Below are 20618 nucleotides of genomic sequence, written 5' to 3'. Positions count from 1 at the left end.
ACAAAGAAAATATAATAAAATATAAAAAAGGTGAACACTGTTCACATGGAAACCCTTGTGATTGTACTTAAAAAAAAACTTATGTTCTCAAGATTTTGTTGTTTTTATTAACATAAAAAAGGCTAAACTTAAGGGCTCAATAATACTAATTAATCAAGTGAATTTTTAATTATAAAATAAATAGGTTTTTGAAACTTTAGGCGTTTTTTCTATTTTTGAAAAAACTCCTATATTTATTATTATTGGTGATACTATAACAAAAATGTTGATAAAAATCTATTATTGATGATATAAAAATTATTAATTATATAAATTGATACCTTTTTCTTTTTATGTTATTTATGTAAATAGTTTAACATATTTTCTAAAAAAAAATTCAAAAAATTCAAAAATATAATAAAATTCATTAACCTCTTTCCAAACTCATTTGGAAATTTTACTATATTTTGTTATTTTTGAAACCCCATATTTAATACTTTCTCTTAACCTCATTAATTATCCAAGATTTCCTTCAATTAAATATATATCATGTATTTAATAATTTCTATTTCCTCATTAATTAATCAAGTTTTTTCTAATTAAATATATTTCAATATATATATTTAATATCTTAAATTCAAAATCCATTGAATTTTCCCTTGAATCCAAATTAAAATCCCTAATATCCACCATCAAACTAATCTTTTAAAACCAACTTAACATTCATTTAATTCAAGATAATCAAGAGTTCAGAAAATTCAAATATTTATAAAAATATAAAAATATAAAAAATCAAGTAATAAGTGATATTATACCATTATTGAAAGATTATTAAGAAATTATCGAAAAGTTACTAGAGGACTATCCCTAGTCCATTTTGAGGTTAATTTAATTCTCAATAATAAATTTTATCTTTAAGTAAAATAATCCGGTAGAAGAATTTGAACCTCCAACAAAAAAGAAGTAGTGAATGTCAATTACGACTAAACTACACCTATTTACCTATTCATTGAATGAGAGAGTGGATGAGTTTATTTATCAAATGATGATGGAGTGATGTTCTAAGAGGATCACACACATTAAACATTAAACATTAAGCATAAAGCATAAGATAAGAAATGGACTAAAACAAACCATCATATAAACATAACAATTAAACCAAAACTTAACTTTAAACAAAATCATATGAACGTTGAAGAAGAAAGACAAAGATTTTTATATAATACGTCAAAAGAAACGCAAATCATGCGACTAACATTATATTAATCAGAAGTTTAATGAACAAAGAAACAAGGCAAAAAATTCTGTCTTTATATGGCAAGAGTCACATGAACTATTGTTTAAAGAAAAAGCTTGTGTACAGATTTTGCTTACCCACAGACAGATTCTTCGCTGTTCCCCTCGTGATTTCTTTTCTAAATTGTTACGAATGGCTCCCATATGTTTTCGATTTTCATAATTAACACACTTTTTAAATATTTGTTCAAATAGTTTTTCTCGGTCTTTGTCTTTGTGACTTTGTCAGTAGTTTGGATATGAGATGAAAATGTTAGTTGGAGTTATTTCTACCATTACCCATTTCTTTTCTTTTAAAACCCTCCAGTTTTCCCTCTTTTTCATTGCACCATGAGAAACCTTCATCCCTTCTCTACTTTTTTCCTTTTCATCTTCCTGTTTCTTCCTCTTCTTCTTGTTCTTGTTCATTCATATGGTATCTCCTCTCCCAAATCTCTGATTTTTCTCTCATTTTCTTTGGAAAAATCTTGTGTGTTCTTAAAGTTTCTTCTTATTCTTTTTGTGGGGTTGTTTTGTTTTTTTGGCAGATGGGCCTTTATACGATTACACAGCTCATACTGAGGTAATAATATTTCATTACAATATGTTTGTTTCTTATAATTTGATACTTTTTTCTTCTGTTAATGAAATGGAGCTCTTTTTTCAAATGGGGTTTCTTTGAATAGTGTAAATTACGTCCGGAGAAGCCACTATACAATGGAGGAATCCTCAAAAATCAAGCTTTGAGTATTCAATCCATTGGAGACTCTTCAAATGCTATCTATTCACCTGCATTTCTCTTGCACAATCTCACTGCCAGAACCTATTATTCCTTTTCAAGTAAGTTTCACGTTTAACTAGCCAATAATTAGCATGACTTTCTTTCTTAGAGGTCGATATACCAGTTTCAGAGTTGTTGCATAAAAAAAGAAAAACAGTAGGTCTCTTGTTCTTCTTTTGGGATTGGAAATGAGAACTCAGCTAATTCATAGCCCAATTTGTTGTTGTGTTTTCGGGGTTTGGTGATAGGTTGGGTGAAATTAGGAGGGGCAGTTTCAAGTGTTGTAAGAGCAAGCCTCAGGATGGAGAATGAAACTTACAATTGCATTGGCACTGTTTTGGCAAAGCATGGTTGTTGGTCTTTTCTCAAAGGTGGATTCTTCATGAACTTGCCTTCAAATTTCTCTATTCTATTCTTTCAGGTATGAGGAGAATAAAGATTAATCATTACAATACCTTGAAATCTACGTTGTATTCTTATTTATGTTATTTATTTACGATCTTATCCATAGTGCATTGTATGAAATCTCTACAAACTGCTCTCACCCTTTCCTCGTAGATGTAACTAATGCCTCGTAGATGTAACTAATGCATTGTTAGCGACTACCTAAATCTCCGTGTAGATTCTTTATTGTTTATGTTTTTGGATTATCTTTGATTATCTATTCCTTGACATGAACAAAAGACGTTTGAATTTTACTTTATAATTGGGTGTTGATTGAATTCTTTTTCTCTTACAGATTTTTGATGAGGGAGATGCCAATATATCAATAGATAATGCCTCTTTACAGCCATTTACAGAAGAAGAGTGGAGAGTAAATCAACAACTCACAATCAATAGTGTAAGTTAGAGCATTATTGACACAATCAATCCTCCTTTGGTTGCTAAGTGAATTGCTTTAAATCTATAATGTTAGTTTTGTACTATATGACATTCCTCTCTGTTAATAAAACTATTGTCTCTTTGCACGTGGATGTAGCACTGTTATCGAACCATGTAAACCTTTGTATTGATGTTTATTATTTATGCTTTCTTGTTTTCTTTATTTGTCGATTTTATTACGATAATTCAAAACGAAACAGGTGAGGAAACGAGCTGTTACAGTTCACGTTTCTGATAAACAAGGAGGGAGGTTGGAAGGAGCATTGATTAATGTAAAGCAAATCTCTAAAGACTTCGCATTTGGATCTGCAATTGCAAAATCCATCATAGGGAACTTACCTTATCAGGTAATTATACTTAAACAATCTGCAAACGTGTTCGTTTTTTTATCCATTTCGTAAACCAATATGTTGGAATTTCATGATACAATATCTCATATTTGTTTCAAAACCCCATTACTAGGATTGGTTTGTGAAGAGATTCAATGCAGCAGTTTTTGAAAATGAACTAAAATGGTATGCCACAGAGCCAAAGCCAGGGGTTCTGAACTACACAACAGCTGATAGAATGTTGGAATTTGTTCGTGCGAATCAAATAACCGCCAGAGGCCATAACATCTTCTGGGAGGATCCGAAGTACACACCCCTGTGGGTCCAAAACCTAACTGGGGAGGAGCTGAAATCGGCGGTCGATTCACGGATAAAGGGGCTGTTAAGTAGATACAAAGATGAGTTCATACATTGGGATGTGAGCAATGAAATGCTGCATTTTGATTTCTATGAGAAGAGCCTTGGTGCTAATGCAACATTGCATTTCTATAAAACAGCACACGAGATTGATCCATTGGCTACATTGTTTATGAATGAATTCAATGTGGTGGAGACTTGCAGTGATGTGAAATCAACTGTTGACAATTACATTAATAGGCTTAAAGAACTTAAAAGAAATGGGGTTTCAATGGATGGGATTGGATTGGAAGGTCATTTCACTATTCCTAACCCACCTCTTATGAGAGCCATCTTAGACAAATTGGCTACTCTCAACCTTCCAATTTGGCTCACGGAAGTTGATATCAGCCATTCTTTGGGTCAAGAAACACAGGTACTTTAGAAGTTCTATTGCCATAACACATTCATTCATTAGTAGAAATGTTCATAGGTAGTGACAATTTTTTCAATGTTTAAAAGTTGTATTTGCTGTTTATAAGTTTGACTAGTTTGTTTAACATAACACACAAAGCTATGCTTGCATTTTCCTCACTCACATAATCTTTAAATAATGTACGGTTGGAATCTTATCAAGTTACCTAAGGTCTCTTGAAACTTCTTTCCGTGTAAGGATTTAATAGACAACTTTCAAAGTTTAAGACTTTTCTTGATGACAATTTTCTTTTTAGTTTTATGTTTTTGAAATTTATTTGTTTCCGGCTCTTAAAGAAACATTTGAATTCTTAATCAAAATCTTAAAACAAAAACATACTTTTCTAAACTACTTTTTATAGCTTTCAAAACTTGGGGTTTTTAAAACATCGGTAGAAAGAATAACAAGACAAAGAAATTGATGGAGCCATCCGGGTATGGAGTTGGTTATTATAACTAGTAGTTTTCCTATTTTGTATGTGATAACACTATGTTATGTGAGAAGACTATTTTTTAGTCATGATGAAAGATAGTGACGCCATAATAAAGAGGAAGATAAAGATATGTAGGAAATGATAAATTACGTAACAAATAAGGATTTCAATTAGTATTATTATAGTTAACGATAGATTATAATAGTTGGAAAGTGGCACTATTATAATTGAAGACCTAGATTGAGTGAGTTATCAACTCAATTGAGACTTATTATTAGACTAATAATCCAATGAAATTGGGGGGTCCAACTTACTGCAACTAAAAGACGATACTTAAATAGTCCAAACCTGACTTACTATTAGACAAATGAAAGAGGAGGGCAATTGACCCTCTATTTTTTCCCCCTCTTTCCATCTGACATGAAACTCTCTTTGCAGGCTTCTTATTTGGAAGTTGTGCTGAGGGAAGGTTTCTCACACCCTGCTGTAGGTGGGATTTTGTTGTGGTCGGCGCTGGATCCGAATGGTTGCTACCAAATGTGCTTGACCGACGCCAACTTTAAGAACCTCCCAACTGGCGATGTGGTCGACAAGCTCTTGAAGGAATGGAAAACTGGAGATATTGAAGCTCGGACCGATAACCATGGTTCCTTTAGCTTTTATGGCTTTTTGGGTGAATATGAAGTAAGCGTTAAGTATGATAACAGAAGTGCTGCTTCAACTTTCCCTGTCTCAGTTGGGGATGAAACTAAACACTTCAGCATTCAGTTGTAGAAAAACTGTTGCAATTTGAAGTTGAATAGTAAAGGATTACTATTTCTACAGAAAATAAACTGTTTCACTTGAGAGTTCAAAAGAGCTTCATAAGTTGTTAGGTGTTCGACAAATAAACAAACAAACAAAAAAGTTAAATTGACGAAGATATTCACGTGGATTACTAACAATGTGTTAACTATATAAAAAATAACATAAATACAAATACAATGCAAGCTTTTTTGAAACATGACTCTTGCTCCAAAACACGAACAGGATAAATTAACAAGTTGATTCTATTCCCTTATCCAAATTTCAACCTTTTTCCACAGCAGATTCGATCCCCAACTTCGGTGATTCATTTTTCTCCACCGCCAGTTTATTCAACCAGCAACTTAACAAGTTTTCACATTCCACTAAATCAAAATGAACTAAAGGGGCTTTGAAAAGTGGCATCTTTTTTCAATTTTTTTTCTCCTTAGCTAAGATGAAAGGCACAAAAAAAGCCAAAGCTGTGACCTTTAACTTGCATTACAGGCCAAGAAATCCTATCTGATAAAAGAAGAAAAACCAGCCATTGTCAACTTGTTCACACCACAAGCAATGTGCTTAATTATAAGACATTCAAAAAGGGAAATAAAATAATGAGAAAATGGCTTTAGAAAGGAATAACAAAAACCCAAACTAAAAAGAACACTTGAACTAAAACACTTCCAAAAACTAAATAGAAAATGAATCGTTCAAGAAGATGGCATTTTACAATCTGGGGGAAGATCCTTTCCTTACTCAATTTCACATAACAAAGCTGAATCCATAAGTTGAGAGGAAACTGAAGAAGGCTACAAGAAAAGAGAACTCAAAATGACTAAAAATGTTACTAAAAACAATATAATGGATGGAAGAGAAACTGCTCTAGCTGAATCTCCCATAGCCAAACCAGCCAACCATGACCCATCTGCTAGCATAGCTTCCCCAGATCCTGACCCCGACTCCGATCCCGTACTAGCACCTCTCCCTAACATATCAGTTCCAGATGCTCCTGAATAACCCATCCCATACTCTGATCCTGATCCCGATCCCGATCCTGACTCCGACTCTATCCCCGTTTCAGATCCGTAACCTTGTGATGTTGTATCTGGGGTTGTTGGAGTAGGGAAACTTGATGATTTTTGGCTGCATCAAGTTGGAATGAATGACCCCACATGTTAATATAATTTTAGTGTCATGTTCTTTGTTGAAGCAGAAGTTTTAATATATTAAAATGCATAAATATTCTTTAGTGATCACTTGAAAGAGAATCTTTGGCAGTATGGGATTGGCATTAATATAAAACCTCCATTATCAGTTAAATAAACAAAATGAAGATTTAACAGAGTGTCAGAAACCCCAGATGCTAAAGCTAAAGCAAATTCCTTCAATCATTTCGATCTAATATTTATCTGGGCCATAACATTTCATACTAAACTAAATCAATCAGTAATCTCATATTATGACAGTAAAAACAGGGGAAATTGAAGAAACTTAGAACAAGGTATGGATTACCTTGGAGAAGAAGGGCAAAATGTAATGGTGTAATCGGCACCGGTACAAGTGAATGTACTCGTAGCATCATCGTAAGCGTAGCTATACGATTTAGGACAAGCAGCTTTAAACATTTCTGAGTACACCGACGGTTTACAAGAGTTGGGTGAACCGTACGCGCCGCTGCAACAGTACTCTGCAGTCCCAAACGCTTCACACGCGCTCTTGCACGCATCTCCTTCGCCGACCCTCAACTCCGGCGGACATTGACGGTTCAGATCCGTGGAGCAACCCGTGGTAGCGCACTGACCCGACCCACCAGTTCCTTCAACGATCATGGGTAGGTTATAGCCATCAACTAGACTGACATCGTAAAAATCCATCCCGCCGGCTCCGAGAGTGAACTCGGCGAGAGTTGCTGGTGGGGCTGCTCCGGCGCCATTGCATTCGAGTTGGCCGGAGCCGCAGTCACCGGTAAGGCAGGATCCAGAAGTGGATCCGTCGAAGTTACAGGAGGTTCTGCCCCAGAAACGGCCAGACCAGCCAGTGGGGGCAAGGAAAGAACGGGAAGTGTCTTTGGGGAGTTCGAAACCGGTGGTGCCGAGAGTGGGGTTGCCGGCATTGGCGAGAATGCCGGGCCAGACGGTGAAATCACATCTGTTGACGAAGGTGAATGTGGCGGCTCGGGAAGTGGGGAGTAAGAGGAGGAGTGTGAAAATGAGAGAGATGAAATGCGGGGCAGAGGAAGCCATGGAAATGAAGCAGATGGGTGAGTGTGGTTCTTGTTTGTGGATATTTGGTAAAGAGAGGAAGATGGAGCAGGGTTTTTTGGCGGGTGAGATTATGAGAGGAGATCGAGTGGAAGTAAAAGACAAAAATGTCTGCAGAAACCAGAGAGAGGAAGAGAGAGAAAAGAAACAGAGTATGAGGAAGAAGAAGAAGAAGAAGAGTATAATGATGGTGATAATGGAGAAGGGTTGGGGCTTGATCTGTATTTTGTTTTCCTTTTCTTCATTCCATTATTGATGTTTCATTCTCTTTTGCAACTCTACTTTTACCACAATATGTTATCAACTTTAGGGTTTTTAACTCTAACTAATAAGGAAAGAGGATTTTAATATCAAAAACTTTAGTGAATGTAATATATATACACACATATATTGTAAGATTTTTATACTTTTAAATGATTGTATGTACTCAATAACTATTTTGGATGATCCTTTGGATACCATAGACTAGGGAGGGGGTAGACTGCTTTTTGGTACATTAATATTTAAGGACTGAGCCTCTTTGTATTTTAATTAATTATAGTATATGAAAAATTAATGAAGTTTCATTCATTAATATTTAATATCAATTAATTATTACTCTTCATTTTAATTCATTATTAACTAAAATATACTATTTGAACTTATAAATTTTCACCATTTATATTTTATGTTATGTTATCTAGTTAATATAAGTTAACAAACAAACAAACAAAAAAAAAAGGTTCTAATACATTAATTTTTATTTATTATTAAATAAATGGGAATTTCAATCATATTTAATTAAAATAGTATTCATTTGTTCATATTTCAATTGATTCAATAATCTACAACATTACTTGTTATCTTCTATTTTATTAAATAATCATCTAGTTTTGGTTTTTATATATACTAATTGTTAAATCAAACATTTAATTAGGTTGATATACAAATACTATTTAAAATTCATATATTTAAATACTAGGCATTTAATGTTTATATCCATAAAACAGTATATGCAATCCAAATTATCTCTGGAGGAGTGTTATGAGATATACATCCTAAGTCTAACCCTTGTTTCAGTATAAGCCTAACCCATGGGTCACCTTTTTTTTCTCTTTTACTTTTTCTTTATCTAATTTAATTTAGAAAGTTTGTTTGCCAACTTCTCCGGTGACCGTTGTCGGCCAACCTCCGATCATCATTTTCAACCACTTTGTCGACCAACTTTCGGCCACCAATTTGGATAATGCCATTGATGAACCTTCAACATTATCACTCGCTTACTTTGAAAATATTAACAAAAATAATATTAGTATATAGTCCTTATAATTTTCATTTTAGGAATTAAATTTATAGATTATTCATTTACACTTTATGTCGAATAAAACTGTAAACATTTTTAATTTTGTGACGGAGATGAAAAAACGTGAACTTAAAAAGTTTAAATATTAAACGAGTTCCCTAGTTATTAAATTTGAGATGTATCTCTTAAAATAAATAGCTAAGGAAATTATTATTATTATTTAAAAAATAATTATAAATGACAAATTTAGTGAAAATATCTACAAAATTTTATACTTTATTAATGATAGACACTAGTAGCATTAGTAAAATTCAATGTATATAGTTATAGACGTTGATAGAAGTTTATCGATAACTATTAATTTCTATAATTTATATAACACAAAATTTTATTATATTATAAATATTTTTAGTTTATTTTAGAACGTTTGGAAACATGCCATTTTCTTCAGAAAATACTCACACAAAATCAGAACACCGAAGAATTAATGGAAAATAGACCCAGTGTAGTGCCATTGCAATCATGTCAACTACCTCATCACAATTTTCTCTTATAAATTAATTAAAACATCACATGAACCAAACTATCAAAATTTTAAAGTGTTTTTCTTTCCATAGCAGACAAGGTCAAAAGAAGATATCATCCCACTTACACCTGCGAGCATACCCATTAAAGGTAGTAGCACTTATCATACATTCAAAGCTACACTTAATAATCTTCTATGCAATGATCGATGGTGATTTTGAGAGTCAAATTAGAAGCTTTCATTCCATTTTTTAGTACAATAATCATAGAAGATCGAACCTTCCATCTCTGAGATAAAATGTCACGAGATTCAAACACGAGACTTTGAGGTTTGAATGAGACACAACTACTATATCAAAGTTAAAATTTGGTAATAGTAAATATTATTTAATATATATTGTAAATAAAAAAGTTTGAATAATAATAATAATAAACAAATAAACAAGGGAAAGTATTTTGGCCAAAAAAAAAGATGGGAAAATAGTTTTTTAAAAAATAAAGAAACTAACCTTTTAAAATAAATATTTCAATCATTTTTGTTAGAAAATTAATTTGAAGATTCTAATTTTGGAGTTACTTTTGAAGAAAGCAATATTGTTAAAGAAAATAATCACATTATTAGTCATATGAATACTACAGTGTCCTAAAAATTCTTCAACAACCATAAGTTCACTACTTAATTAATTAAAGAATAATAAAAATAAGATTAAGAATGACAAAAAAGGGTTTATATTTGTCAAAAAGTATAAAGTAAAATATAAGAATTTGTGACATTTTCCACATTTATATAAAATTAAACTTTTTCTTAATGGGAATATAACTATCATTAATTAAGTCTTTGAATTGTAATTTACCAACTTGTGGTGGACCTATACATATAAAGATTATATCCTCCACTAAATTTTATTTTTTCTTTTAGTATTTAATGCTATTCCTCTTTTTAGATTATTAATTAATGATCATGATTAGTCTCCACAAACTTTACACTTTTCCATATAATAACCTATAAACACTACTATTTTTTTTAAACATATGATTTTTGAGCAGCTAATTAATTATAAGAAAATAAAATAATTTGCATTCAATAACTTATAAAATGTTATCCATTGATTCTTCTTTTTTTTTTTTCTAATATTAAAATTCAAACACATTCTTACCTTCAAAAAAACTATTTATATACATATATATATTTGTTTTAGTAGAACACATTGACACAAATCATATTTTTATTGAAAAAAATTAAATCATAAATTTGATTTGGAGAATATTTGAGCTAGATCTGATTTTGAATCATATGGTTCTAAAGTGTTAACTTCACCTTTATGAATTAGGATTAGTTTCAAACTTTAATATGATTTTATTGTTTGAACTTACATTCAATTTGAAATTAATGGTTTGGTTTTAAAAATCAAGGGTGAGAAATGGCCTCCAACTATATTTACTCATCTAAGAATTTATCATTTTATTCTCGATATTAAATTATAATACAATAAGCTATACACAATCAATTATCACACGTAAAATGAAAACATATCAAATATTCTATATTAAATAAGAAGATGATCATGAGTATATAAAATAGAATTATTATTACAATTATGTCCAATGTATCATGTTTGTTTGGGTGAAATAAAACACAAGTTCATAAGAATGTAATCAAAATTCCATGTGCATATAACAAATTACTAACTATCTTCAAAATATAAAGACTTATTAAATGAAAATCAAAACAACGTCATGACAATTTATTGCGAAACAATGTCATACTATAATGAAAAATATTCAAAGTATCATTATCCCTATCAAATATCATATTTAACACAATAAGAGGAGTTTACAAAAATAGCAAAAAAAAATTACGATAATAGAATCCATGTTACTTACGTTTTCAAAATTGTAAAATTAACAAATTTAAAAGAATATTACCGTCAAATTATCATCTAATTACTGCATATTTACAGTTTTTTTCTTTAAATTTTGTTGTCATCCAATGCAATTTTTCAGCTAATAATGTAATATAATCATCAAATTTAATCTATTTATAAATATCAAATTACACCATTTAAAACTACGTGAAATAAATTAAATCGTGAATAAAAGCTTAACTTAACTTGTATATATATATATGGATTTCCAAATTAAATCTTTCGAAAAATAAAATAAATTAAAGGGTGGAATGTGGAGGTGGAGTGTTCGAGTACGGGCAATACTACAGTAAAGAAGGAATAAGAAGTAGTCATAGGTAGCCACGTGTAAAGTTGAAAAAAAAGAGATGAAGCTTTAAGGAAGAGGGCCACAAGAAATTCCTTATACGTGTCACATCGAAAAGCCACCAAAGGCCAGAAGGTGGTGATGCTGATGCTGCCCGTCCAACGTGGAGACAAAATCACAAGTGGGATTTAATAAATCAAGGGCGTTGAAAGTAACACGTCGGATGAGAGCGAGCGTTGGATATGAAACTGGTTGTTGAAGCGTAATTAGGAGCAGAAGCATTGGATTCTTTCTGCTGCTCGCTCGTCTTTTTATGCATTGGAAGCTGAATTTTTTGACCCCATAATTCTGCTCATTTATTTTATTCCTTTTATATATATATATATAACTATAATTAATCTCAAAATTATTGTTTTTAAAAGCTTTTCGAAAATATATGAATTTCCATTTTGATCAAATACTGGTAACAATTAAATTCATTTTAGTAATTAAATTTAAGATTTGTAAAAGTTTGAAAGCTATGAAATAAATTTGAACAAAGAATAAAAAAGGGTGTGTTAACCAACATATTGGGAACTATGTTTGTTTTGGTATTTATTTGTTTATTTTAGAACTTAGAACGAAAATGAATTGTAATTAATATATTTATATGTATTTCTCTTTTTGCTGGAATGAAAGTCACTCGTTTTAGATACAAATCTTTTGGTTTTATTTGATAAAAATCTTTTGATTTTGTTTGATAATTATTTAAATTTTAAAATTAGGTTTTTTTCTTATAACTTTTAACTACTCATTGTGTGTGTGCTTTTTTTTATAAAGTTTTGAATTATTAAGTCGATTTTAAAATTAATCACTCAAATAACTTAAATAAAATAAAATCATCAACTCCATTGAAATAGGTTGGGGTCAGGGTTATTTATTTCTCTCTTTTTTCTTTTCGTTTTTAATTATATTATTTATTTACTTAAATTACGTCTAGACTAAAATTTCATAAAATTTAAATGAAACACATCTATTACAAACTTAAAAAAAAAACTTCATAATCATATGTATAATATTTATAAGTTGAAATATACATTTTAATAATATTAAAATTTTGGTTTGGGTTCGGTCAACCCGTAGTTTAAAAGATGTATTCCAAACCCAACTCAATTAGAAAAAAACATAAAAAAATTTACCCAACCCAATCCAAAATAAAAACTAACCAAACTAACTCTTAAAGTTCGGGATGTTCATATTGTCGGGTTATTTGAATACCCTTAGCTACCGTGATAGATAATGCCCCAATTGAAATGGGAGAAAAAAGTGTCATAAATGAAAAAAATGACGTTTTTTTTTTTTGCCGTAAAAAGAATTTAGAGCTCCAAAGAGTGATTTAGTCTATCAAAGTTAGATATTCTTAAGATGGTTAGGAGGATTCACTCTACGTTTTCTAGATTTAGAAGCTCCAAATGAAGAGGAACTCTTCTAGTTACAGAGTTTTTAAATGAATTTTATAAGCTTGAACTTGATTGGACCATAGACAAAATCTTTTTTTTGTTCAACTATACTTTTAGTCCAAATAAAATATCTAACTATACTAAAATGATTTAGCGATTAAAACGAAAATACATGCAATCATTTAAATTAACTAGTTCTTACCTCCAATTTCATCATTAATTTAAAAACGACTTGGTAATTTATGGTTGATACAAAATTTATCCTTCAACCAAAATTCTACTCTTAAACTTGTGGTTTTTGTATTGAAAAGAAAAAAAAAAGAAAAAGAGAAGTGTTTTTAGTGAAATTTGATCTTATAGTTGTTTTTATTTTGTTTCTTTTTTTAAAAAAATCACCAAATTTATAAAGTTACACATTAATTAGTAAATGATATATTTATTTATTATTTTAAAAATGCTACGTCATTGTTGAATTTCTTTTCCTAAAATGATTGTGCTTTTGAAGAATAATAAAATCTATTACACAAAGTTAAACACAAATGTAGGATCTAATACTCCATACTTTCTTATAATAATAAGTTGTCATTCTCTAATCTCATTGTTTGGTTGATTTGAATCCATATTATTGTACGGAAAAGAATTAAATAGTTAATATAGTATTTTCAAAATAAATAAAAGAATATAACACTAATAATCTTTTTTTTTTTTTTTTCATTTTAATAGCACCAAACACTAATCTTAAGTTTCACCGTTTACATTATGAAGCTAATGGTCATTAATTAATTATCCTTATGAGTTCCCAATTCTTCACGTCATTTCAACTACTTTTAATCATGGAAATTAGAAAGAATCATATTCATTCAAATATTTCAACATTTCTATCTTATGCTGTTTATTTACCTACAAATGGAATAAAACATTTCACTTTCCTAAAACCTTTCTTCTCCATTTGTTCAACCTCTACGTTTTCTACAACCTGACGACATCATTTATACTATCATTCAAGACTTATTAAAGTGAAAGTTCTCCCCGCAAACCACTCACTCACATGTATTATAGAAAAATTTTCAAGAGGTCATCCAACATAAAATTGCTTCAAACTAAGCATGTTTAACTTTAGAGTTCTTATGATCAAGCCACTTAAAAAGAATGTGCACCTTGTTGGTAATATGTATTAACTTTTAATTCATTTAAGTCTTTCTTAACATTACCTTCATATCCTCATGATCCTTCTTATTCGAATGTGATACCGATTTGTTCATGTATCCCTTCTAATCTTGGGCGTTACAAAGAGAGTGAGATCTCATTGTTCAAGTATTTGAATTAAAACAAAAGAAAAATATACCATCTAATAAAATTACGTTTCTATTGAGTAGAGAACTTGATCCATTATCAATTACCACTCATGCTAAATTAAAGGATGAGCCATTATCACACATATGTAAGAGTTTGTACGACCAAGTGATGCCCTCGAAAATAAGTTCTAACCGTAATTGTTAATGTAGTTATTATAATAGTTAGAGTTTAAATAGATATATAAGTGTGCTATATAAGTTTTCGAAACTCTAGAGATGTCTCTAATAAGTAATATGAATTATTCTTTTCCATAGTTATTTGTTGTTCCTCTACCTAATTAACATATAATTACTTACTGTATAGATGTATATATCGTCTTTATTTTTACTATTTTCGTTTTGTCTACTAATTACTTTTATTTGTGAATTTTGTAAATGCTAAGCTATTATATTAGATTTTTGGAGTGGAGGAGGAGTGGATAAAAAAAATAATCACTGTTTGAAGATGTAATTAATAAAGCAAGTGATTTTGGTGTCCAATCAAAATCTAATAAATATGTTTGATGATGATTGAAAAAAGTATATAAAGTAAGTAAATTTAGTTGAAGCTTTTGTTTTAGAATTATTGCAAAATCTCAACTTTATCTTCTCTTTTCTTTACCTTTTTACGCCTAAGAAATAATTCAATCACTTTTTTTTTTACCACTTTTTAAAAATGCCTTTAACTGCTCACTTAATTAACTGCCTGCCTCTCAAACATATGCATCCCACCATTCAATTTTACTTTTTGCACCACTTTAGAGGCCTCTCAATTGAACCAAAAGAGAAATAAATTTTATGCAATTTGATCCTTATTGTCAATGTTCCTTCAAATCTTGTCTTAGTTAACATGTATGTTTGGACAATATGTCCTTTAAATGAGTTGCAATTCCTTTGAATGATTTGAAAAGTTTAATAGAAGAAATTGCTTCAAAATCTACGATGGTTAGAGATAACAATAGCGGTGTGATCATTGGAGAGAGTTACTCAACCCAAGCTCCAAACCCTACCAACCGGTCCAAGTCCATAGATTATTGGGAATAAACATAGGAGAGAGTGAATCCCAAAAGGAAAATGTCAAGACCTTCGAACCATTTGGATCAACAAGTTGAGCGAGTGCACATATACCAATTGAGAAATACTGAGTTAGACTTGAATTCATACCCATAACTTTGAGAGCTAGAAACGTCTCTGACATCGAAGACATTACGCATAAGTAAAGAGATGTATTAGAGGATGGAGATATAAACAGGCTCATTCAATCACCGAGAAGAAAAAGTAAGATATAAATATAATCTTTTTTTATTCAATCACCCCAAATATATGAAAAGTGTAGGAGGAGAGATTTAGATAGTGTTTTCATATAATATAACCAAAATTTACACATTAAAGGGATATGTGGTGGGTTGTTTTCGAAGTGCCCAATATATATATATATGAATAAATCGACATGTCGTTTTTCCTGTTTTCACGGGGGACGAAAAGGAGAGAATCCAACCACGTGATAGCATTGAAGAAGCCCCCCCTATCCTTTCTTAATAAATGCTTTTACCAACTTTAGTGTGACTTTGTTTTTACTCTCCACTATGCCATTTATAAAAACCATACACATTTTCCCTATTTAACTCCACTGCGATTAAATAATCATTCAAGCTAATATTTCGAGAGTCCTTTGATATCTCATTATCTATTACATTTGGCGTAATCTTTGCATCAATCAGACTATTTGACATTCTTTCTAAGTGCTTGCTCAAGTTGTGTCAATTAAGGTGTTTCTTTGTTGCTTTAATTATGATTAGGATTTTTTCCTTGTATTAGTTGTTTGATGCTTTCAATCACCAAGTTTAGATGTTATTTATAATTTTGGTTGTGAAGTTTAGATGAGTGGGTTAAGCTAGTTAGCTAACTCCACTAATACCCTTCTAATATCATACTTTTCTCTAATACTAAACTACATTCCCTCTTTATTTGTGAACCTAATTGACACATTGTTAATAAATCAAATATTTGGGTTGATTATGTTTTGTTTACGTTTTTTTTTTTAAAAACTTTGATTGTCTTTCCTTAATGGGATGCTTGGCTTTTTGTCCTCGTTCTTTTCTTAACTCACACATACGTTTTGATTATGCTTTGAACTCGAGATGTGAAGGTCTAATACTCTCTTCTGCCATTCAAACATCTTTGGAAAAAGAAAATACAATCGATGAAGATCCAAAAGCAAAATTATACGAAAAATCACAAGACAAAACTTGAATACTACTCACTTTTAAGGCAAGAATGTAATCTGAAATTTTTTTCCAAAAAGACAAGATTTATTGTCACATGAATTTCAACTATTTATACACAAAAAACTACGAAATTTTGTGAGTATGGTGGCTGTAAGGCTGGTATTGCCCCCTATCATTGACGTCAATACACAACAACAACCCTCTTCGTTGACGTCGACCATTCATTTTGAAACTATCTGCCTGAAAAGGACAGGGAAGGCCAATGTCAGTAACAGAGGGAAGCTACAAATGTTGGCCAGAAGAGAAAGCCAGAGTTTTGGTTGGTTTGATCTTATAGTCCTTAGTATTCAATTAAACCTGCAGATAACACGCCGTTTGCTCTTCGGCTTCTCAGATACATCATCGTCTTGTTCACGAGTGGTAGCTCTGCCCCGTCTTTCTTTGCACTCAACACTTTCTGACTGCAATTTAGATCCCAAAGAAAAACTAATGTCATAGGCATGTATAAGAAAATCCAACAGTAAGCAATTCCCAAATGCCATAACATTATTCAACATTGATGCAACTTATTATAACAAGTTTCAATAATGTGTACTATGATATATGATTATCTGAATCCATAACCCCAGAAAGGATTTGATTTATCAACCTTCAGTAAGAGAATACAATGAACAGAAATAACAAACATCCCTGTACAAAGAACTGTGAATGAATTCATAATAGAAAGCTGATTCAATAGTTACAAACTCTAACTGATTTTGAAATAGATAAAAATCACTTTATAGGATGATTTTAGATGCAACTTCAATGGTACACAAATTATGTTTAATGTATATAATTAAAGCTCAAGATCCTGTTTGTTAAACATTATTAGATTTTTAGATTTTGAAAACGAAGCTATAAACAATTTTTTCATCTTTTAATTGTCCATTTAAGTGGTCTGTTTGGTAGAGAATATGAAAACACACCTTTGAAAACAATGAATTTGGTTATTTTGTATTTTATATTTTAAGATATGTGTTTTGTGATACATTCAAATATTGGATTCTAATTTCAAAAAATGTTTTAAGTGTATTTGATACTATAAATGTATAAGGGGCGTACGCAAAAATAGTAAAAAAAAATTATGATAATAGGACTCATCTCCTATATTTTCTAAATTGCAAAAGTAGCAAATTTAAAACCAGATAAGCCTATGAAATATTTAATTATTTGTCATATTTGATATGAAAAAAAAAAAAAACTACAAGAAAATATATATTTTCCTACGCACAACATGGATGTCGGAAGAAAAAGCTTCTCCCGACGCCATATAAATTCCGTTAAGAAACGTTGGCAATTCCAATGCGACATAAGGCGACGTCGGTATAAGGTCATGCAATAAAAAAAATTACAAACTTCTCCCGACGTCATTATGCATGGCGTCGGGAAAAGTTGGTAATTTTTCTAATATATTTAACTTCTCCTGATGACATGTCAAATGGTGTCAGGCTTGGTGTGGAAATTCCTGACACACCTTGATCGACATCGGGAGTTCTCCTTTAAAACCCATTTTTTCAAATATGTAAACGACAATGGTAAGCCATTGTCGTGCGTTGGGAGATCCTCTTCCAATAAGTTTTTTCCAACATCGGTCTCGACAATCATTTATGCGCCGAGAGAGGATCTCTTGACACTTTTTTGTATAACTTCCGATGCTTTTGTGTGTCAAGAGATTCCCTTTTATTGTATTGTCATTTAATGTACTTTTTCTATTTATAAACTATAAAACTAGTATTACTTATTTACTTGACATAAGTTATTGTTAATTTATTTATGAATATAATTTGTATTTAAAAATGGATTAAAATTGTAAATTTAATCCTTCCAGTTGGAGAAAGTAAAAGTTTAGTCTCCATTCCTTGATAAAATAGTACTTACCACCTACGAACAAACATGACTATTTTCTGTGACTCTATCAAACCAAAAGAGATTAAACTTTAATTATAAACCATATAGACTAAATTTTATACGTACCGACAAAATTTGTAATCAACCTAAAATATTTATATAACTATTATTTTGTAATATTATATAATTTATAATACATTAATAATATATATTATATTAAAAAATGAATTGTTGTATTTATAAATGGTTTTATATGTAAAATTCAAACTTCCAATACATCATAAAAATTTTGTTTTAAGAATTGACATGCAAAATCTGAAAAAAGTTTTCAAAAACAAAAATCGAGTGGTGTGTAACAAATATCCACCAAACTCAGTGTGAGAACAAATATGCATCAATTTTATCTCAATATACGTTACCATTTTTTATTTTTCCCAAACAAATTTGACTTGCTTTTATTTAAAACATGAACCAGAAGTAATAGTAAAAGGAGAAATGTAGAGATAGAAGAAATCAAAACGAATACCAATCTAAACACCTAAAAAACTTGTTTTTTGTTTTTTATTATTTATTTAGAATCCTACTAAAATATGCAAATCAAATTTCTTAAATTGAAACAAAATAAACTTAATTTACAAAAACAAAAAGAAAGAAAAAAACGAGAAAAGTCTAAATTAAACATCTCATCCAATTAGATATTGTGATTTGTGAAGCAAAAAAAACAAATTGAAAACAGAGATAGAACTAAATCAATGGTCCAGATAGGATCCACGTGGCATAAAAGGATTAGGATAACTAAAAATGGAATCCAACGGTGAGAAGAGATGATGGAGAATTTAGTAAATTTACCTGGTGTAAGGCAATGGGCAAAATATAATGAGATAATCAGCAGACGCACAGGTGAAAGTGCTAGTTTTGTCATCATACGCGTAGCTATACGCGCGTGGGCAAGCATGTTTAAAGTATTCCGAATATACCGATGGACGACACGTGTCAGGCGTAGAGAACGCCTCACTACAACAAAATTGCGGAGCATTAAAAGCCTCACACGCGCTTCTACATGCCACGCTCCTTCCACCACCACCACTATGTGCTACTCTCAGCTCTGACGGACACGCCCCGTTCAAATCCACCAAACACCCCGTCGCCGCGCAACCTCCTCTCCTCCCACCTTTAGCCACTATCAGCATCGGAATGTTATACCCATCAACCAAACTCACGTCGTAAAAATCAAGCCCATCGGCTCCGTTCAAAGTGAACTCCGCCAAAGTAGCTGGTGGCTTAGCGCCGCCGCCGATACACTCCACTTTACCCGACCCACAGTCGCCGGTTAAGCAAGAGAATTTCCCATCTGAATCAAATCCACAGAGGGTTCGAGCCCATAATCGACCGGACCAAGATTTAGGAAGCGGAATGATCTTGGATTTGCCGCTGTGGAGAGGGAAACCGGTGGTGGGCAGTTGGGCAGTGCCGGCGCCGGATAACAAACCCGGCCAAACCGTGGTACGACACTTGTTGATTAACTTAAAAGACGTCGATTCAACATCTAAGAGGGGGAATTAGAGAAAGAAAAAGTAAACAATAGAGATTAAGGAAAGGGAGATTTGAGGAAGAAGAAGAAGAAGAAGGATGTGATCTGTGTTTTTACCTGAGAGAAGGAGAAGAGTGAAAACAGTGGCGAGAAGGAGTGGAAGTGGACGATCCATTGAAAGATAGATTGAGAAGAAGAAAAAGGAAATGGGGTAAAGAAAATTTTGAAGAAGAATTGGGTTTTGATGAGAATTGAAGAAGAAGAAGAACTTTACCTTCCTTGTTGCGAGAGAAATACACAGCCCTTCGTATATACTCTTTGCTGTCTCTCTTTTTCTTTTTTCTTGCTTTTCTTTATTTAATCATGCCATTTTTAGAAAGCAAAAACATTATAGTAAACTTTTAATTGTAATCTACATCTAAGTTACCAAAAGCCATTAGTTAAAATTACATTTAATTGTAATCTACATCTAAGTTTCCAAAAGCCATTAGTTAAAATTACATCATTTTATTTGGTTTATAAAAATACCAACAACAGTATCTATAGCTCATATTTTTTTTTATAAATTTTATGATTTAATTTTATTGATATACAGGGAGAACTAAAATTTTGATTTGGATATCAATATTTTGATCATTCATATG

The 20618-nt window shown here is 31.2% G+C and overlaps 3 protein-coding genes across 5 annotated transcripts; 1 reads left to right on the top strand and 2 right to left on the bottom strand.

The window, feature by feature from the left end:
• The first annotated feature begins 1413 nt into the window (after positions 1-1413).
• On the top strand, positions 1414-5431 carry LOC101205834 (endo-1,4-beta-xylanase 5). Of its 2 annotated transcripts, XM_011650985.2 has the most exons (8): positions 1414-1690; positions 1803-1837; positions 1941-2094; positions 2284-2456; positions 2775-2876; positions 3118-3264; positions 3380-4018; positions 4929-5431. In XM_011650985.2, exons 1-8 carry the CDS (start codon positions 1606-1608, stop codon positions 5262-5264), a joined length of 1671 nt encoding a protein of 556 aa, XP_011649287.1. In that variant the 5' UTR covers positions 1414-1605; the 3' UTR covers positions 5265-5431. The 2 variants fall into 2 exon arrangements, with proteins under 2 accessions (XP_011649287.1, XP_031736816.1); XM_031880956.1 differs by lacking the exons at positions 1414-1690; positions 1803-1837; positions 1941-2094 and having other exon boundaries at positions 2284-2406.
• A 497-nt stretch (positions 5432-5928) lies between these two features.
• LOC101216255 (thaumatin-like protein 1) lies at positions 5929-7851 on the bottom strand. Its single transcript, XM_004146981.3, has 2 exons — positions 6786-7851; positions 5929-6416 (listed from the first exon to the last, which is right to left on the bottom strand). The coding sequence occupies exons 1-2, from the start codon at positions 7514-7516 to the stop codon at positions 6083-6085; spliced, it is 1065 nt and encodes a 354-aa protein (XP_004147029.1). The 5' UTR covers positions 7517-7851; the 3' UTR covers positions 5929-6082.
• An 8618-nt stretch (positions 7852-16469) lies between these two features.
• LOC101216503 (thaumatin-like protein 1) lies at positions 16470-20296 on the bottom strand. 2 transcript variants are annotated; one of them, XM_004146982.3, is made up of 4 exons: positions 20092-20296; positions 19293-19989; positions 16911-17014; positions 16470-16793 (listed from the first exon to the last, which is right to left on the bottom strand). In XM_004146982.3, the coding sequence occupies exons 1-4, from the start codon at positions 20147-20149 to the stop codon at positions 16786-16788; spliced, it is 867 nt and encodes a 288-aa protein (XP_004147030.1). In that variant the 5' UTR covers positions 20150-20296; the 3' UTR covers positions 16470-16785. The 2 variants fall into 2 exon arrangements, with proteins under 2 accessions (XP_004147030.1, XP_011649286.1); XM_011650984.2 differs by having other exon boundaries at positions 16470-17014.
• Between the last annotated feature and the right edge of the window lie 322 nt (positions 20297-20618).

This window comes from Cucumis sativus, chromosome 2 (assembly GCF_000004075.3).
Source record: "Cucumis sativus cultivar 9930 chromosome 2, Cucumber_9930_V3, whole genome shotgun sequence".
Lineage (NCBI taxonomy): Eukaryota > Viridiplantae > Streptophyta > Magnoliopsida > Cucurbitales > Cucurbitaceae > Cucumis > Cucumis sativus.
Note: the sequence above shows the minus strand (reverse complement) of the source record. Positions and strands in the feature narration are given on the sequence as shown.